Source organism: Camarhynchus parvulus, chromosome 18 (assembly GCF_901933205.1).
Source record: "Camarhynchus parvulus chromosome 18, STF_HiC, whole genome shotgun sequence".
Taxonomy (NCBI): domain Eukaryota; kingdom Metazoa; phylum Chordata; class Aves; order Passeriformes; family Thraupidae; genus Camarhynchus; species Camarhynchus parvulus.
This window is the reverse complement of record NC_044588.1, coordinates 7,816,628-7,834,935: the sequence shown is the minus strand read 5'-3', so window position 1 is coordinate 7,834,935 and position 18,308 is coordinate 7,816,628. Positions and strand designations below refer to the sequence as shown.

Below are 18,308 nucleotides of genomic sequence, written 5' to 3'. Positions count from 1 at the left end.
CCTCCCCAAACAGCTCCTGCCACTTCCCACAGCCCCACTCTGAGCTGGAGCACCCTGGGGCACCTGCAGCTGCTGCCACAGCACAGGGGCTGTCACCCCTTTGGGACAGTGGCTGACCCTGTTTGTGTTGGCCCGAGGGGAGCCGAGCCGTGGGCTTGCAGCACTGTCACTGTCACTGGAGTTCTGAAAAACATGTTTCATGTTGCCCTTAATTTCATTTAAGGTCACTAAAAATGGACACCACAGCCACATATCTCATGAACCATGAATTCCTAGAATCCCCCTAAGCCTGGGGGATGAAGGAAAAGCTTATTTTAGCACACATCCCTTGTGATCAGCCCTTTGAACTCAGCGCAGGGGATGTGCTGCGAGCAAAAAGCTGAGGCACACCAGGCCAGTGGGCAGGCTGGGGCTTTGTCCTGACACCAGATTGCCACGGTAATCCAGAAGGGACATCTCCTGCTCCCAGGCATGCCCAAGGCAAGAGGAATGGACAGACTCGACCTCACTCACACAATCATTGGTGTTGGAAAAGACCTCCAAGATCAAGTCCACTTCTGACCAATGCCCACCTTGTCACCCAGCCCAGAGCACTGAGTGCCACATCCAGCACTTCCTTGGACACCTCCAGGGATGGGGACTCCAAACTTCCCTGGGCAGCCTGTTCTAGTGTTTGATCACCCCTTCATTGAAGAATTTCCTCCTGGTGACCACCCTGAGGCTGTTCCCTCTCCTCCTCCTGTCCCTGTTCCTGGGAGCAGAGCCCAAAGCTGTCCCCTCCTGTCAGGGGGTTGTGCAGAACCAGAAGTTCCCCCTGAGCCTCCTTTGCTCCAGGCTGAGCCCCTTTCCCAGCTCCCTCAGCCCCTCCTGGTGCCCCAGACTCTTCCCCAGCTCCATCCTCTTCTCTGGACACACTCCAGCCCCTCCATGTCTTTGTTGTCATGAGTGGCCCAGAACTGCACAGAGCACTCAGGTGCCCCAGCAGTGCCCAGCTCTGGGGTGGTCACTCTCCTGGTCCTGCTGGCCACACCAGGGCTGCTACAGACCCAGCTCTCACTGGCCTTCTTGGCCACACTGCTGGCTAAGTCCTCACAGCCAGCTGTGCAAGCAGAGCAAAGAGAACCCTCAGGCAGCGAGAGCCTCTCCTGGTTTTCCCTGGCTGGTTTCAGGTGTCCAGGTGGGAGCAGAGTGCAGGAGAACAAGTGGCACTGAGCAATGACCCACGGCAGCTGCAGGTACCTCTGCTGCTCTGTCCTGCCCACATCACTGCACACACAGAGCTGGCATGAGGTGAAGGTCACGAGGGTGCTGTCACCACGAGCCACATTGCCTTGCAAGGCTCTCTCTTCCCATCCTGGGGCTGCCAGGGAGCTTTTATTGCTGCCCTTCATTCAGAAAAGGGCACACTCATAGCTCAATATACCCCTGCAAATTAAAGGTGGATTTACTGGTTGGTGTCTATCTATTTTTGCACAAAGAACTTTGGGAGAACAAGAAGGTTTTGTAAGCTGCAGCTGAGTAAGTTCCCTGGCACGCTGAAGGAACCTGCTTTATTAAACTAGTAATACACAGCTTAAAACATGGAATGACTTGGCTCTTGCACAGAGACAGGTGCAATCATTCCTGCCCAGGTCTCCCCAGCACAAATCTTCACTGCAACATGCACAACTGATGTAGAGCTGCTGGAAATCAGGGGCTAGACACTCCACCACCAGTATAACTTCCTTTAAAAAACATCAGTTTCCAGTTGAACCAAACCAAACTTAAAAATTCTCCTCTAGGAGGCAATTAGTCAGCTTTTTGCCTTTCCTTTTAGGCCACCAAACCTAAGAGCAGTCCAGTAAAAGTGAGGGGCTTGTCAGTCATGTCTAAAGGACTAAAAATGGACACCACATGTAGCACAGACCAGCACATCTGGTTCACTGAGCACAGGTTCACTGCCCCGAGGCTGGGGAGCTCCTGAGCAGCCCCAGCACACACTGTGCTGGAGCCACAGCTCCTGGAGGCTCCAGGTGAGTACACTGCTTCAGCAGCAGGGGCTGGAAAGCCTCGGTTCAACCTCAGTGCATTGGGGCAGGCTGTTCCCAGCTCTGACTCCTCAGCACTCTGTGCTTGTTCCACCTGACTGAAAACACACACTGATTTACAGAGAGGTGGGGAAAGCCCAACTCAATTCTCAGCCTTCAGCTCCATCCTGCAGTTACTGAAAACCATGTGAGAGCCTTCATTCATCTCAGATCCTGGCTGGGAGCTGATGGAAGCAGGTCTTAGGAATGTCAGGTCGGTGCTGGGACCAGGCAAGTCTGACCAAGTGAGAAAAGACTCAGAAAATGTAGATATCTTCAAAAGCACTGCAGAAGGGGAGAAAGAACAACAGCATCTCCATCCACACATGACCTTGATGCAAGCTGGAGATGAGGAAGACTTGCTTTCTTCCTCAAGCTATGAACAAGGATGAAGAGGCTCTGGGTGACTGCAGCAGGAGGTTGGACTACAGACCTCCTGAGAGTCCTTCTTATCTGAGTCTTTCCATCACCTGGACTGAAAATGCAACACATTTTCAGTGAGAGTCCTTCTTATCCGTGTCTTTCCATGATTTGGACTGAAAATGCAACACAGGGCCTTTGCAGTTAAGGTCATAGTCTCTGCACCTCTTCAGGCCCTGATTCTGCCTGTGCTGGTGCTGAGAACACTCCTAAGCAGCCAAGCTCACCCGTGTGGCTTAAGTGTCACTCATTAGCTGAGCTCCTCCATGGGCTATGCTGGCAGCACATGAGGAATGTGCTGCCTTCCTTGGGTAGACAAACGGAGCCAATCCTCATTCCTCAGACATCTTGTCACTGGTCCCCAGGCTGGGATGGCAGCAGCCCCTCCGAGGAGATGCTGTTTTCCACTGGTATTGCCAGGCCAGGGCTGGGCAGGCACACACAGCAGAGCTCTGTGGGTTGGCCCCTGCCAGGACTGTGCTCTGCCCTCCCCCTGTCCCTGCTGGCCTTGGGGAACGCAGGTTCACCATGCACAGCCCCAGGCTCTGACAAATCTGCTTCCCAAATGAAACCTGTCACCTGGTGCAGCTTCCAGAGACCCACCTGGGCAGGCTGGCCCTGCTCAGCCCCAGGTCAGCAGCCAGCACAGCCCCAGGAGAGGAGCCCTGTCACAAACCTTCCCTCAGCCAGAGCTGAGCTCCCTCCCTGTGGGCTGGGCACTGCACTTGGGGATACAGGGAATTTGGGTACGAGTACAGTTTGCTTCATTTCTAATATTGGACTGGAAAAATACTGAATATCCATTGACAGAGCATCTCCCAGTACCCCCAGCACATTCCCTTCCCCTCCCTGACCAGCTCTGCCTCCTCCCAGGGAGCACTTAGTGCAACCCTTGGGCCTCCTAAACACACAGAAAACACATCTGTGCTCCCTGCTGCCACTGAACAGGGCAGGGAAATCCTAATAGTTCCCTAAACAACATTTTTTGGTTTTTAATAAACAAACAAAACTCCAAATAAAGAAAAAAAACCAAATGCCAAAGAACACCCCACAACCAACCACAACAACAAAAACAAAATTCCTCACTTCCAAAGAAAGTTTCCCTCCTGGAAAAGCCAAGGGAAAAGTGATGGGCAAGGTCAAATTGGGAGGCTGAAAAGAGCAGGACATCAGTTGCTCTCACTGCCATGAGGCAAGGGACATGTCACTCCATCTGGAATCTTCCTGGGCCTTTGCCACACTCCCCCCAGTCTGCCATAATCTTCCTGGGTCAGCTGGTTCTGCCTTTCAGGGCACAGAAAAACAAGGTAAAGGACACGACACTACTGCCAAAACATTTGGGAGAAGACAGGAATCCTGTATTTGTCTCTATGGTCAGCTGCAAATGAGCTTTAGAGAAATCAGTGTAACAGGTGACTCTTCCCTGTCATGTGCTGATTTTGCAAAGCCTCAGGACAGAGGTTTGCCTTGTCCAAATTCTGCTTTAACTTGGCTCAGCTGTAACACCAATTCTTTCTTCTGAGCAGGTGCTTCTAACTGATTTATTTTTACTTACCATTGCTTCATACAATCATGGTTTTCCAGACTGTCCTCTGTGCAGAAAAGGTATTTAACCCTAACACATTGCTGCAGTATTTAAAATGCAGGCCTGATGTGACAGCAGAGACCTTGAGAAGGGCAGACAAAGGCTGTTGTGCAGAGCAAAGCCACAGGCCAGTAAGAGATAGGGCACAGATGGGCCCTGAGGACTCCACAAACACAAACAAATCACAAGGGATCAAATAAATACAGACCTGAAGGTAAAACCCATGGAAGAGAGCAAGTATGCAATATATGTCAAAATGCATGAGAGATGTCACTGCTCTGGAACAGGTGAAGTTTACTTGTTTTCACAATTTTGCAAAGACAGAATTTTTCTATAGGCTTTGCACCTTCCCTTGGGTGGCAATGTTCTCTTCCAACCCCCACACTCAGGAGAACACCAGTGCTACCTGCAGGAACATCTGTGTTCAGTCCAAGACCCTCTGGAACTCACACCAAGAACTGTTCTGGTTTGTCTCCTGTGGGCCTTTCTCTTGAGGTTCAGCTTAAAAAAACACATTCAGCTCCTGATGTGCATGACTAGAAATAAATACTGCTTTCTAAAAAGGAAAGCAAAGCAAGAATATGAAGTTTGACCTGGTATACAAAGTTCTGATGACATTCTAGTCAAACCAAAGGAAATAAAAAGATATATTTCTTATACAAATCAATCTTTATTTTCAAATGCTGCACTGCATAAAATGTATCTGATTGCCAGCCCTGTGCATGGACACAGCCCCACTCCACCCTCCCCACTTCCCCTAGCACAAGCAGAGCAACTACACACACCATCATCTGCACCAGAAGAAAAAACTATTTGCATCCCAATTCTTTTTTTCCTTATAAGTGAACAGTGTTCACCTGGAAAAACCACCAGAAAAATACATTTCATTTCTGCATTCAGATGAAAAGAACAGGCTCGCTACAGGGCTGGTCCCATGCATGGAAGCAGCTGGTGCTTTCAGTGCTCTTCACCTTCTTAACCTGGATAAAGAAGCACTCTTAAGGCTCCCCTGCTTCTAATAGTGCAGCTGCCTCTCCTAGAAGGCAAAACAGTGCAGAGAAACCGGAGGGCAGAGCTCCTCTGAGAACGCCATGGCCCCATCCAGTAATGGCTTTGCATCAAGTAATCCTCCTGCAGTGACTGCTGTCCTTGCCAGACCAGCAATTTTTTTTTACCAGCAATATTTTCCCAGCAACACACACATTCTTTCCAAGTGCAAAGTGCTTTCCAACCTTTGCTCCCAGCATTATTTCAGAGAAGTCTCAAATTTTATTCTGTACCCAAGATCTTGTTGGAAATTGTATCCATGGGGAAGGCTCTGTAGAGATTTTTGGTAATGGGAATTTGCAGAAACATGGATGCCTTTCTTATTTGGAAGAAAGGAGACCTGCTTGATGGGATGTTACACTTGTGTGCTTCTGCTTTAACTCCAGTGTCCAATCACAGCCAAACCCACAGGTGACATTCCCAGCAATCTTTGAGGACCTTCTGCTTTAGGATCTGTATTTTCTCATGTGTCCAGCAATAGAAGACGAAATCTCAGTACTCTTCTTATTCTGGCCATAGTAGTCCACAAAGTCACCATCGGGGCCAAGGAGGTACATGATTATTGTGTGATCCACCTGCAGGAGAGCACAGCGTGGTCAGAGAGCATAACAGCACACAGCACCAGCTCAGAGGGGAAATCAGGGATTGGGAGCGGGGCAGGCAGTGGGATACAGGGAAATGTGGGATCAGGAGTGGGACAGGCAGTGGGATACAGGGAAATGTGGGATCAGGAGTGGGACAGGCAGTGGGATACAGGGAAATGCGAGATCAGGACCGGCAGTGGGATACAGGGAAATGTGGGACCAGGAGTGGGGCAGGCAGTGGGATACAGGGATATGTGGGATTGGGATTTGGGACCAGGACCGGCAGTGGGATACAGGGAAATGCAGGATTGGGATCAGGACCAGCAGTGGGATATAGTGATATGTGGGATTGGGATCAGGGCCGGCAGTGGGATACAGAGAAATGCAGGATTGGGATCGGGGCCGGCAATGGGATACAGGGAAATGCGGGATTGAGATTTGGGATCGGGGCCGGCAATGGGATACAGGGAAATGCGGGATTGAGATTTGGGATCGGGACCGGCAGTGGGATACAGGGAAATGCGGGCCAGGGGCGCCCCCTGCCGGCGCACTGAAGCAGCCTCACCCACGCAGATCCCGGATATTCCAATTGGATTTATATCGAAATCAACTCCACTGCAAATTTATTTAAATGACGCTGCAAGTGCTGTCTGCACCTAACCGTGACAACATCTTTCTCAGCCAAGACACAGAGTTCTGGCTCTGGAAGCCATGGTTTCTCAGGACTGAAATACAGCTGTGCTCTGAGTTCAGCTGCATTAGAAATGAGAAATCATAGCAGCTTTGGAGCACATAGGGAAAGAGCCAGCCAAATGTTACAGATCAGAAAGAAATTCAACTATTGCCAGGCTTGATACTCCCTGTGCTACTGTCTGCGTTTCTGGGATTATTTGGAAGACACTTTGGTAAGATGCTGAGCTTGTAGGAGGGCATTGTGGTTCTGACAGGTGAACATACCATTGCACATGGGACTTCATTAAAGATCCAACAGCTGGTTTTAAAATGTACATGCTGCTCTTATCCACAGTGTTTCAGTAAGCAAAGGCTGCTTTTACTCACTATGTAATCGTTGTCTTCATCCTTGGGCCCTTCACTGTAGTACACACGGTATGCTTTAGCCACTTGGTCAATCTGTGCCTTGCTACCAGTCAATCCCACCAATTTTGGAGAAAATTCTAGATAGAAAGAAGACATTTACACATTTTGGTGAAAAGAATCCCTTCAAGAGGCTCCTTCTTAGTGCTCTGTGCTACGAGACACAGAGGAAGAAAGCAGGAATACCTTTGACATATCTGGCAATGGCTTCTTGGCTGTCCCGCTCAGGATCGATGGTGATGAAGAGTGGGGTCAGATTAGGCAAAGATGGAATTCGATCTGTGATATCAACAGTTATTATTTATTTTAGAAAACCAGATACCATCTCTCATCTTCCTTCAATCAAGCTCATAGCCATGTAACATCAATCCAAGCCCATCCCAAATGACTAGACCATTTTGTGCAGTTTTATTTATGCAATTTGTGAAAGAAGCAAGTGCCATGAGATGCAATGCTCTGTGTCTGTGCTTCCACACCCTGAATTCCCTTACCAATTTCATCTACCACTGCAATCATTTTCTCCAGCTCATCAGGACAGATGTCAGGGCAGTGAGTGAAGCCAAAGTAGATCAGCACCCACTGGCCAATGTAGTCCTTGCTGGTCCTGGGCTGTCCCTCATGGCTGACGAGGGAGAAGGGCCCTCCCAGCAGCGGCTTCCCAATGCCTCGGTTTCGTTCCTTCTCCAGTTCTACAAAACACAAGTGGGAATCAAACACACCCATGCCACAAGGCACAATGCTTCCCAGGCAAGCTGAGTCAGACACTGCTCAGGGTCATGTCAAGATCCACCAATACCTGTCTTGCAGACACCCAACATGCACGTGCCTTCCAGAAAGCATTCCTTTTGGACAAAATCAAATATATCACTAAATTCCTTTGAAAGATGATTATTATCTTTCATTGTTACCTGACTGCATTTTTGTTTAAAAAGGGAAAAAATAAAGACAAGATATCTGGCCTGCTGTGAAACAGCAAAACTAGCATCTGTTGAAAACTGAACATACCCTAAAAGCTGCAATATCTCTGTTTTCAAATGTAAATGCATAAAAAGGAAATGTGTGGGCAGTTGCTGCAGGAGAGGGCAAAGCTCATGGGCGAGCCTACAACACCCAGCTCCGTGTCTGCGGTGCACAGGCTGGCACAGCGTGTGGCCAAACACAACTATTCCAACCTAGGAGCTTTAAAACGCTGAACCTTGAATTGCTTTTAATTTTTGAAAATTTTCTGCGGCACTTCCGTAAACACAGGCAGGCCAAACATGACTGTTCCATCCTAGGAACTTTAAAACGCTGAACCTTAATTGCTTTTCATTTCTGAAAATTTTCTGCGGTACTTCCGTAACCCCAGGCACGAAGCGGCCGTGTGGAAAGCGGTACAGTGACAATGCGCAGGCAGATAAAATACATCTGAATGCCAAACCAACATCACCTAAACACGACAAACGCTTCATGTGAACACGAAACGCGCCACCCCCGGTGTAAGAATCCGTGCCTGGCCGGGCTCTTCGGGTCCAATCCGGCTAGCTACGGACCCCAGCCCACAGGATCTCCCATGGACAAAAGGCGAATAGTGCAATCCGACCCTGGCGCTCCTCCCGCATCCCGCACTCACTCTCCTCCTTGTGCCGCTTCATCAGCTTCATGCCGGCCAGCAGCCCCCCGCCCAGCACCACGGTGGCCGCCAGCGACCGCCACGACAAGACCTGTGGGGGACAAGGGTTTAGTGACCGCCCGGAGCACAGAGCGGCCCGGCCCGGCCCGCGCTCCCTCCGTCCTTCCCTCCCTCACTCACCCGCTTCTGCGCGCCCGCCCGCGGCCCGCGGCCCGGCGGCAGCTGCGACAGCGGGCGGCTGCGGGGTGCGGGCAGCACCGCCCAGCCCCGCACGGCCAGGCCCGGCAGCGGCCGCAAACCCCGCGCTCGCCCGCAGCCGCCACAGCCCTGCCGCCCCCGCCATGTTCCCGCCGGCCGCGCCGCCCCTTCCGGCCCGCCCGAGGCCGCCATGCAGGCTGCGCCGCGCCTCGCCTTCGGGGTCATCGCTGACATCCAGTTCGCCGACGCGGAGGACGGGTACGACTTCGGCGGCTGCCGGCGGCGCTACTACCGGCACAGCCTGCGCTTGCTAAGGGAGGCGGTGCGGGAGTGGGCCGGCGAGAGCCCGCCGATAAACTTCGTGCTGCAGCTGGGCGATAGCATCGACGGGCAGAACGCCCGGCGCGGCGAGGCCGAGAGCGCCTTGCAGCAGGTGCTGGAGGTGCTGGGGCAGCTCTCGGTGCCCGTGCACCACGCGTGGGGCAACCACGAGCTCTACAACTTCAGCCGGGCGCGGCTGGTGCACACCGGACTGTACAGCCGGCCCGCGGGGGGCTCGGACGGGCCCGCGGACAGGGAGTGCCACGCGTATCACTGCAGCCCGGCCCCGGGGCTCCGCCTCGTCGTGCTCGACAGCTACGACGCCAGCACCCTGGGCAGTGACCCCGGCAGCCCCCGCTACCAGGAGTCCCTGCGGGTGCTGCGGGAGAAGAACACCAACGATGATCTCAACAGCCCCGAAGGTACCTCCGGCTTGGCAGGGGCGCGGGCGGCCGAAGCTTCGCTGTCCGGAGCTGCCGGTGCTGACAGAGGGATGCCAGGGGCTCACAAGGATGTGCCCCGTTGCTGCCCACTCCCTGCCGTCAGTGCGGGCACAGGAGATGCTCCCCCGTAGCCTGGTGCTGTGCTCTGTGCCCCGCAGTAGCACGGGTGGTCTCGGCTGGTGCAGAGCACCGAGTTGTGCCCACCCTGCCCCATGCCAGGGGGAAACCAACAGTGGAAACCCTGTTTGGGTGGTGTGACCCAAACTCCCGAAAACACTAACAAATAATCTTCTTCTTTGTGCAAGGCGGATGGAGTTCTGATCCAGGAAGTGCAAAAATCCCCAAAGGTTCTGAGAGTAAACCAGCCATCAGCAGATTTGTGTAAGGCAAACAGAGGAACCATAGGGGGTGTATGCATTTGTGCCTAACCTTCTTCTTCATTGCAGGGCTCAAAGAACCTCATTTTGTAGCATTTAATGGAGGATTTAGCCAAGCCCAGCTGGACTGGTTCGATGAAGTCCTCAAGTTCTCTGATGAAAACCAAGAAAAAGTTATAGTTATGGGTAGGTAGATATGGAGGGGAATAAATAGACAATCAGAATGGTTTGTGCTGGAAGGGTGCTTAAAGCCAGTGTAGTTCCAACCCTGTATTTAACGGGGGCTGTACAGAGGAAGCTCTCAGCAGCTCCTCTCACTCATTTCTGTGTGTGGCTTCTTCCCTCCTCGCCAAATATCAATTAATGCCAAACCAGCACAACTCCCATGGAAATACAAGGGGAAAAGAAAGTTAGCTAGCCTGTGTATGTTAGCTGCAGAAAACATGTAGTTGGTCTGGTGAGGTACAGATGGAACCCATGAAAGAGCAGAACAGCAACCACACCTCACTCTGGGGTGAGCTTTCTGTACTCAGTTATTGTATTTGCAGGGTGCCCTGTGGCAGGAGAAAGGAAGGAATCTGACTCCATGTTCGCAGAAGGCTAATTTATTATTTTATGATGTTATATTATATAAAAGAATACTAAACTAAACTATACTAAAGAATACAGAAAGGATACTTACAGAAGGCTAAAAAGATAATAATGAAAACTCGGGACTCCTTCCAGAGTTTTGACACAGCTTGATCCTGATTGGCCAATGAGTCAAAACAATTCACATGAAACTAATGAAACAACCACATTGGTAAAGAATATCCAAACACATTCCAAAGGAGCAAGACACAGGAGAAGCAAATGAGATAATTATTGTTTTCATTTTTCTCTGAGGCGTCTCACTTTCCCAGGAGAAAATCCTGTGCGAAGGGATTTTTCAGAAAATGTGAATGCCACACTCAGTGGGATGGCAGAACTTCCCAGCAATGAGGCAGATTTATTACAGTTTATCTCTCTTTATTTCTTTCCCTCTGGACTGCAGCTCACGTGCCCATCCATCCCTGTGCTTCCAACGGGGTTTGCCTGGCCTGGAATTACGAGGCTGCCCTGTCAGTGATACACACACACAGGTGTGTGGTCTGTGTGCTCGCAGGGCACCTGCACGACGGCGCCTACTGCCAGGACCTGCACGGAGTTCATCACCTCACCCTGGAGGGGCTCATTGAGACCCCCCCCGACAGCAACGCCTTTGGAACTGTTCATGTCTATGAAGATAAAATGGTACTGAAGGGAAGAGGCAGAATTCCTGACAGAGTTATGCACTTCTGAAATACCAGGCAAAGAGAATGTTCTTCTGCAGGAAGGACTCGGATGAAAATGGAGGAGATTCAGCTGTTTGCTTTTAGAAAGCCGTGCATGGCTGATCCTTATTGCTTTAGCTCAGGCGTTTTTCTCTTGGATACAGAATTTTAGAAATTGTGTTTCTGTAAGACAGCACCTGACTTCTTTTTGGAGAATAGAGAAGGCCAGTAATTGAAATAAATATACTGGAATGCAGAATGTTCATTTCAAACACCCAATCCAGACTGGATTGCTACTGTGAAAAGATGCAAACAATATAACAAATATTGCTCAAAAAAGCCCTAATGCTATTCTCTCAGACTGGATTGCTACTGTGAAAAGATGCAAACCATATAACAAATATTGCTCAAAAAAACCCTAATGCTGTTCTCTCAGACTGGATTGCTACTGTGAAAAGATGCAAACCATATAACAAATATTGCTCAAAAAAAGCCCTATGCTGTTCTCTCAGTGAGCATTAAAGCATGCAGAGTTGTACCTGCCCAGCCACATCTCTATTTATTTATTTTCTGTGAACATTACAGTGAGGTCTCATGTCTGGCAGAATATATCCAGCCTGTAACCTAATTCAGTCTTCCAACTTTGCTTTAAAAGACTGAAGTAATCCTCAGAGAAAGCTGAGCCTGAGGAGACCATGTGTGCTGCACCATGGAACGCTGCAGATGCTCAGGCTGTGCTGTGTGTGCACAGCTGGGATCACCTGCAGCAGTGCTGAGAGTGAGCTCTGACACCCAGCTAAATAAAGGTGTTGTGTGTTACACCTGGAGCTGTCCTGGCTCTGTCCCAGCCAGATCCTGAGTCCAGTGTATCCACCTGTGCTTCTTTCTCCAGGATGAACAGTGGGACATGCTTGCTGCTGCAGGGCTACTGTGTGGGTCCTGCTTTCCAAGAAAAATTAGGTGAGCAGCAGAACTGGGACAGTGCCCACATCTGCTGTGACAGGCTTGAATAGGAATCTCCCAGAAAATAAAAGATATGGAAGCTTTCATTGAGTTTTCTTATAAAAAATAGTGTTTATTATTCATTAAAACCAGTGACTTTCAGTTAAAGATAATAGCAAAAATAATTTTTTCAGATATATTCTACATATGATTTTAGCACAGGACAAAATACAGACTGCTCAGTTTTCCAAAAAGTATGAAATGGGTTATCCAGGCACATTATTGAAAGTTCTATGGCTGTTAACAGTCATTTATTAAAACAGTATTTGCTTTATTTGTCCCTTATATTACAGAATAGTAGATTTCCCAAACTACGAGGTGATTGGAGAGTGATCCAGGGCTACAGTGATATCCTGAATATACCATCAGAACAGACATTAGATCAATGGTGCTTGGAAAATGTAAGAAGCCAGCAAGGTGAACAGTTTCTGTAGAAAAATTCCCCACTAAGATTTGACAGTGTTCTTCAACATTTTACTAAATCTCAACTGGCACTGCTGGAATCAGCCAGGTATTCTTGGGTGCTATCAAACTGACACTCCTTTTGTTAAGCACCAAAACCAAAGGCAAATAAGGTCAGCATAGTCACTGCAGACTTTCTCCCACCCAATTAAATCACGGTTTTGCAGTGTGTTGGCCAAGACTCTCGCATGTCTTTGTTCACATAAATGTACAGCCACGAAACAAAGGGGAAAAGGGCAACAACAACTGCAGCAACCAAACGAGCTCCTCCCAGGGGACTCCTGTAAGAGCAAATCCAACAGAGCTGCTTCAAATCACTGAATCTTTAAGGCTGGAAAAGACCTCCATGATCATCAGGTCCAACTTTGACTGCATACCACCACACCCACTAAACCCTAGAGTGCAGTGCCACATCCAATGATTTTTTTTTTAACACTTCCAAGGAATGGTGACTCCACCACCTCCCTGGGCAGCCTGTGCCAATGCCTGACCTCTCTTTCAGTGAAGGAATTTTCCCTAGGATCTAATCTCAACCTCCCCTGGCACAGCTTGAGGCTCTTTCCTCTGGTCCTGTCACTGTTCCCTGGAAGTAGAGCCTGACCCCCACCAGGCTGCACCCTCTTGTCAGGGAGTTGTGGAGAGTGAAAAGGTCCCCTCTGAGCCTCCTTTTCTCCAGACTGAGCCACCCCAGCTCCCCTGGTGACTCCTGATGTTCCAGACCCTTCCCCAACTCTCAAAGTCCCTCAAAGTCCTTTTTGAAGTGAGGTGCCCAAACCTGACCCCAGGACTGGAGGTGCCTCAGCAGTGCCAGCACAGGGGACAAGTACTGTCCTCATCCTGCTGACCACACCATGATGGGACAGCCCAGGATGTCCTTGGCCACTGCTACAGCCACTACACAACATTCACATCTGCCTGCAGCAGGAAAGAGCAGAGAGCCTTTGGCCAATTTAATGGGGCTACTATGGATGTATCACCAGTCTTTTACTGGAGAGGCACAAAGAATTTTCTGACAACTCAGGCTACAGAAACTAGTTGGGATTTTAAAAAAGCACCTTAAGCAAAGGGAAAATTCCCCTATTATGGCAGGGGGCCATAAAAAGTGCTTCATGTAGCCTTACATTCCCCCTGCCCCAACTTTTATCTGTGCAAGATCCTCCGGGCTGCTACTGCTTGGGCATCTGGAAGGTTCAGAGGGTGACATGAAACAGCAAAACAAGCTGCCAAAATCAGCTGTGTGTTTTCAAGGAGCTGGTCACTAAATGTGAACATTGGAATGCTTTATAAAAAGACAGAATAAAACTTACTTTGCTGAACTGCGACAAAGACTCATCCATATTGTAATAATCACCAGACCAAACAATTCTCTAAAAACCAAACAAAAAACAGATCAGAAAATTATACAAACAGATGTTTATGTTCCTACAATACAAATTTTGCCTCCAAAACAGTAGTGGCTGCTCCTTTGGAGAAGTTCAATATATTTTAGTAGGATTATAATTATAAAGGTATTTACAAAGAGTAACTTCGCTTCACACCACAAATCTACAAATTGACATGACAGCTAAACAGCTGCAGAAATTCCTGCCTCCATGTTTTGTTCTACTGCTGGATTTATATTCCATAGCACATTTCTCTAATTAACATAAGCAAAGCAGGCACATTTCTCTCATTGAAATAGAGCAAAACATCCCTGTTTTCCAGACTCTGATTAGGTGCAGAAGTAACTGCCAGGGCTTCACTTCAGTACTTTACAAGCACCTACTTTTTACACAACTCCTGAATGTCCAGGTGAGAAATTCTCCCTCATCCTCAATCCCTTGGAGGACTCAGCAGTACAAGCCAGATTAACATGAATTTGGTATTACCTCAAGAGTTTTTAAAACATTGATTACCACTCCTACAGCACCAGGAAAAGAGCACAAAGATCTTTCACTGTGCTTGTGGCCTGGTCTCTGAAAGCCAGACAAATAAATCCAACTGCCTGCCACAATCAGGGAGGCAATGATTGTTCCCTTCCCTGTGTCCAAGGAGTCACTGGTTTGGAGCATTATGGTCCCTCCTCTTTGGTCTGATTCATCTGAACCAACAGCACTCACTGCAACAGCCCAGGAAATAAAGTTTTGGAAGGTGACACCAGGAGGAGATGGCCAGGTGAGCTGGATTTGGGCAGGGGCAAATAAAACCCACTGCTTACCTGCCTTCCTCTTCATGAAAAATATTTCCTTGACTGTAAGCAAACAAAGAGCAAGCCAGGGCAATGGTCCCAACAACACAGCCAGCAGAATGAAGGTCACAGAGGCTCCTCCAAACACCATTGTCTGGGGAAAAAAAATAAGACTGTCAGCCACTATCATGAAGAATGAAGTAAATCCATCTGGATCTTCCACAGACCTGAATGGCAAATACCCCTTGGTGAATTTACATAAACCTTTTTATTTTAGAGAAGTTTGCTATTATCATCTATATTTTCCACAGATCTGGGCACAAGGAAAACCCTAACTATGAGTTTAACATACAGATTCTATTGACCAGCCAAAACCTCCCCTGAAATATTCAAGCCTCATGAGTTCTGAACTCAGGAATGCTGTCACTTTATATGCTTAAGGTGGCCAGAATGCCAAGAGACTGCAATGGTGTAATTTGTGACAATGCCATGCACTCCTGAAGGTTTTCTTTCTTAAGTGTGATTTTAGTTTATTCAGCATAAGTATTCATCCAGAACAGATACAGTCACTTTGTGTATATAAAATTGCTTTATTTAAATTATTTCCACCGAATTAAAATACAAAAATCTTAACTATGTTCTGAAGATTTGAAACAAATCTGATGTGAATGATCCTCTGAACTGCTGTTAGCCCCCACAACACACACCCTTGGAAACACAGCCTTTGAATGTTCCTGCCCATGGCTCTCTCTGTGGGGCAGCTGCAATACCTGGCACTGAACAAGACCTTTAGCACTTTCATGGGACTGTACAAAGCTCAGCTGCTTTTGCACCAGGTAGATAAACAAAAACAGATTTACAACAATGAAACAAAGTCAATTGCTAAGGTCAACACAGAGCCAGGTTCAGAGCATGCTCCCAGGTGTTCCAGAAGGCTTTAAGCTGGAACTGGGGTGCAAAGGCAGGCCCATCCCAGCAGCTGAGCTTTCTGCTGGGCTCCTCTCCTCACCTGCAGCATGTCCAGCCACCAGCACCAAAGCAATGACCAGCTTCTCTAGAAATAGGTCCTGCAGTTTTTTGCCCTCAGAAGGTAGAAGGATGTGTTTCTACAGAGGCTGATTTTAATCTGTGGCTCAATTAAAAAAAAAAGAAAAAAAGCAAAACTACAACCTTTTGAGGGCAAAACATGAGCAGAGACTGTTTTGCACACCAGTATCATACCTGTTATTGAAGGGTTGATGCTGACAAGCAGTGTCAGGGCAGCTGGCACTAAGTAGACAACCTGTTAATGACATAAATCTACTCGGTAGCAAAACTTAGCAAGCTCAGGAAGCAGAAGTGCCCAGCCACAGCAGCACCTCTCCCCTTCGCACAGTTTGTCAGAGGCACAGAGCAGATCCCAGTCCCTCGCCCTCTGGCATGCCCTGGCACTGCTAGCGCTCATCTTCACCATCACCACCCAAAATCCCGTGCCATCAGCCCCCTTGTTCCTCTGCTCCGGGCTTACAGAATACCGGCTGTCTGACCAAGCACCGCAGAGCCCCTTCCCTGAATCCTGACCCTCCCCGGACCCTCCACCACGCTGTCCCCTTTGGTGCCGCTGCCAGAGGGGCTCACACACCCAGGGCAGCCCCTGCCCGGCCAGCAGCTCCTGTCGCACACACAGAACTGTCCCTGTCACCCCGCAGTGCCCAGCGCAGGACGGGCACCGGAGCGGGGCTCGCTCCCGTTCCCTCGGCGGCTCCCGCTGGAGACCCAAGGCGAGCCCAGGGCCACGGGCACAGCGGGGCAGGAGCAGCAGGAGCAGCTCGGGGTGCTCTGCACAGGCAGGGGATGCTCTGCAGGGGCAAGTGCAGATCTGCGGTGAAACAAGGCAGATCCTGGAAGCACGGTGGGATTCCCAGCCGTCGCTGCAGTACAGACATCGCTTCCCCGGCTCTGCTCGCTCTTCAGCTGGGAGCAGCGACGTTTCCTTCGGCGGCCCCGGATCCGACGGGCGTTAGCGGAGCGGGGCTGGGGCCGCCGGTACCTCCGGGGCAGGAGGTGCCGAAGGGGAAGGGGAAGGGGAAGGGGAAGGGGAAGGGGAAGGGGAAGGGAAGGGAAGGGAAGGGAAGGGAAGGGAAGGGGAAGGAAGGGAAGGGAAGGGAAGGGAAGGGAAGGGAAGGGAAGGGAAGGGAAGGGAAGGGAAGGGGAAGGGAAGGGAAGGGAAGGGAAGGGAAGGGCGGCCCGTACGCACCGTCCACAGCCCCGCGTCGGGGTCGTTCACCTGCAGCGGGAGGCGCGCACTGAGAGCCCGCAGCCCCCGGGCCGGGCGGGGCCGCGCTCCGCGGGAGGGGAGCGGAGGGGACGGGAGGGGAGCCCCGGCCTCACCTGCACGGCGGCCGCCAGCCCGAAGAAGGCGGCCATGAGGAGGTTGCAGAGCCGCCACAGCCGCGCCGCCATGTCCGGGGCGGGACAGAGGGGACGGACAGAGGGACGGACAGGGGGGCGGGACGCGGGCGGGCCACGGCCCCGATCCCGATCCCGGCCCCGGCTCCCGATCCCGGGGCCGATCCCGATCCCCGATCCTGGTCCCGGCCCCGATCCCCGATCCTGGTCCCGGCCCCGATCCCCATCCCCATCCTCATCCCGTATCCCGATCCCCGATCGCCATCCCCGATCCCGGCCCGATCCCAATCCCGATCCCGATCCCCAATCCCGCTACTGATCTCGATCCCGATCCCGGCCCCGATTTTCATCCCCGATTCCCATCGCCATCCTCATCCCCCATCCCAGCCCCGATCCCGGCCCCGATCCCCATCCCGATTCCGATTCCCGATCCCGCTACCGATCTCGATCCCGATCCTGGCCCCGATTCCCATCCCCATCCCCGATTCCGATCCCCATCCCAATCCCCATCCTGATCCCAATCCCGGCCCCGATTCCCATCCCCATCCCCGATCCCGGCCCCAATCCCAGCCCCAATCCCAATCCCAGCCCCAGTCCCGATCCTGGGCAGCACGGCGATACTTCGAAGGAGGTGAGGCCCTGGCACAGGGTGACCAGAGCAGCTGAGGCTGCCCCTGGATCCCTGGCAGTGCCCAAGTCCAGGTTGGATGGAGCTTGGAGCAGCCTGGGACAGTGGAAGGTGTTCCTGCCCATGGCAGGGGGCTAAATGAGATGGGTTTTAAAACAGCTTCCAACTCAAACCATTCTGTGATTTTTGTAATGGTTCAGAAATAGTTTTGTGTTTCAGAGATTCAGTAATTTTGTGTAGTCTGGAGAACCAAAAAGGATATTGCTCAGAAGAACAGCATTCTGCCATTGTTCGCTGATTATTTATGATAAAAAGTGATAATAAGTGATGAATTGAAAGTGGACACATCCTTTAGAAATGTGATATTTACCAAAACCAAGCCTCTGTGAGATCATGTCTTCCACCAATTCCATACAGTTCCCTCAGCACCCAACAGAATCGGGTTTTGCTAAATTGTTATGTGGAGGACATGTAAACGTGCCCACATTTGTGGAGAGGATTCATTCTCATCTTATTTTTAACTGAGTCTTTCCTTGAGCAGGTTACAAAAGATGAAATTACTGCAAATAAAGCCACAGAGAAGTAAGAGTTGTCTTTGTGAGAGTCCCTACCCCTCACCTC

The 18,308-nt window shown here is 50.4% G+C and overlaps 3 protein-coding genes across 5 annotated transcripts; 1 reads left to right on the top strand and 2 right to left on the bottom strand.

The window, feature by feature from the left end:
• Window positions 1–4,726: 4,726 nt before the first annotated feature.
• LOC115911174 (protein SCO1 homolog, mitochondrial) lies at window positions 4,727–8,651 on the bottom strand. The gene is made up of 6 exons (XM_030961944.1): window positions 8,590–8,651; window positions 8,410–8,500; window positions 7,289–7,486; window positions 6,984–7,076; window positions 6,762–6,877; window positions 4,727–5,693 (listed from the first exon to the last, which is right to left on the bottom strand). Exons 2-6 carry the CDS (start codon window positions 8,438–8,440, stop codon window positions 5,565–5,567), a joined length of 567 nt encoding a protein of 188 aa, XP_030817804.1. The 5' UTR covers window positions 8,441–8,500; window positions 8,590–8,651; the 3' UTR covers window positions 4,727–5,564.
• A 138-nt stretch (window positions 8,652–8,789) lies between these two features.
• Window positions 8,790–13,520, top strand: ADPRM (ADP-ribose/CDP-alcohol diphosphatase, manganese dependent). The gene is made up of 3 exons (XM_030961939.1): window positions 8,790–9,350; window positions 9,818–9,934; window positions 10,782–13,520. Exons 1-3 carry the CDS (start codon window positions 8,798–8,800, stop codon window positions 11,066–11,068), a joined length of 957 nt encoding a protein of 318 aa, XP_030817799.1. The 5' UTR covers window positions 8,790–8,797; the 3' UTR covers window positions 11,069–13,520.
• TMEM220 (transmembrane protein 220) lies at window positions 12,100–17,126 on the bottom strand. Of its 3 annotated transcripts, XM_030961941.1 has the most exons (6): window positions 17,042–17,126; window positions 16,908–16,937; window positions 15,893–15,953; window positions 14,702–14,825; window positions 13,812–13,871; window positions 12,100–12,785 (listed from the first exon to the last, which is right to left on the bottom strand). In XM_030961941.1, the coding sequence occupies exons 1-6, from the start codon at window positions 17,111–17,113 to the stop codon at window positions 12,653–12,655; spliced, it is 480 nt and encodes a 159-aa protein (XP_030817801.1). In that variant the 5' UTR covers window positions 17,114–17,126; the 3' UTR covers window positions 12,100–12,652. The 3 variants fall into 3 exon arrangements, with proteins under 3 accessions (XP_030817801.1, XP_030817803.1, XP_030817800.1); XM_030961943.1 differs by lacking the exon at window positions 16,908–16,937; XM_030961940.1 differs by lacking the exons at window positions 12,100–12,785; window positions 13,812–13,871; window positions 15,893–15,953 and having other exon boundaries at window positions 14,245–14,825; window positions 17,042–17,121.
• Between the last annotated feature and the right edge of the window lie 1,182 nt (window positions 17,127–18,308).

What these genes read in the sequence shown, in the direction of transcription:
- LOC115911174 (XM_030961944.1), bottom strand. Translation starts at nt 8,440, where the DNA reads ATGAAGCTGATGAAGCGGCACAAGGAGGAGA. An exon ending in TGCAGTGGTAGATGAAATTG is followed by an intron (nt 7,077 to 7,288) that starts GTAAGGGAATTC and finishes TTGATATCACAG; the next exon opens with ATCGAATTCCATCTTTGCCT. An exon ending in CATTGCCAGATATGTCAAAG is followed by an intron (nt 6,878 to 6,983) that starts GTATTCCTGCTT and finishes CTTTCTATCTAG; the next exon opens with AATTTTCTCCAAAATTGGTG.
- ADPRM (XM_030961939.1), top strand. Translation starts at nt 8,798, where the DNA reads ATGCAGGCTGCGCCGCGCCTCGCCTTCGGGGTCATCGCTGACATCCAG. An exon ending in TGATCTCAACAGCCCCGAAG is followed by an intron (nt 9,351 to 9,817) that starts GTACCTCCGGCT and finishes TCTTCATTGCAG; the next exon opens with GGCTCAAAGAACCTCATTTT. An exon ending in AGAAAAAGTTATAGTTATGG is followed by an intron (nt 9,935 to 10,781) that starts GTAGGTAGATAT and finishes TCTGGACTGCAG; the next exon opens with CTCACGTGCCCATCCATCCC.
- TMEM220 (XM_030961940.1), bottom strand. Translation starts at nt 17,113, where the DNA reads ATGGCGGCGCGGCTGTGGCGGCTCTGCAACCTCCTCATGGCCGCCTTC. An exon ending in GGCTGGCGGCCGCCGTGCAG is followed by an intron (nt 16,938 to 17,041) that starts GTGAGGCCGGGG and finishes CTCCCGCTGCAG; the next exon opens with GTGAACGACCCCGACGCGGG. An exon ending in CCGACGCGGGGCTGTGGACG is followed by an intron (nt 14,826 to 16,907) that starts GTGCGTACGGGC and finishes TTTTTTCCCCAG; the next exon opens with ACAATGGTGTTTGGAGGAGC.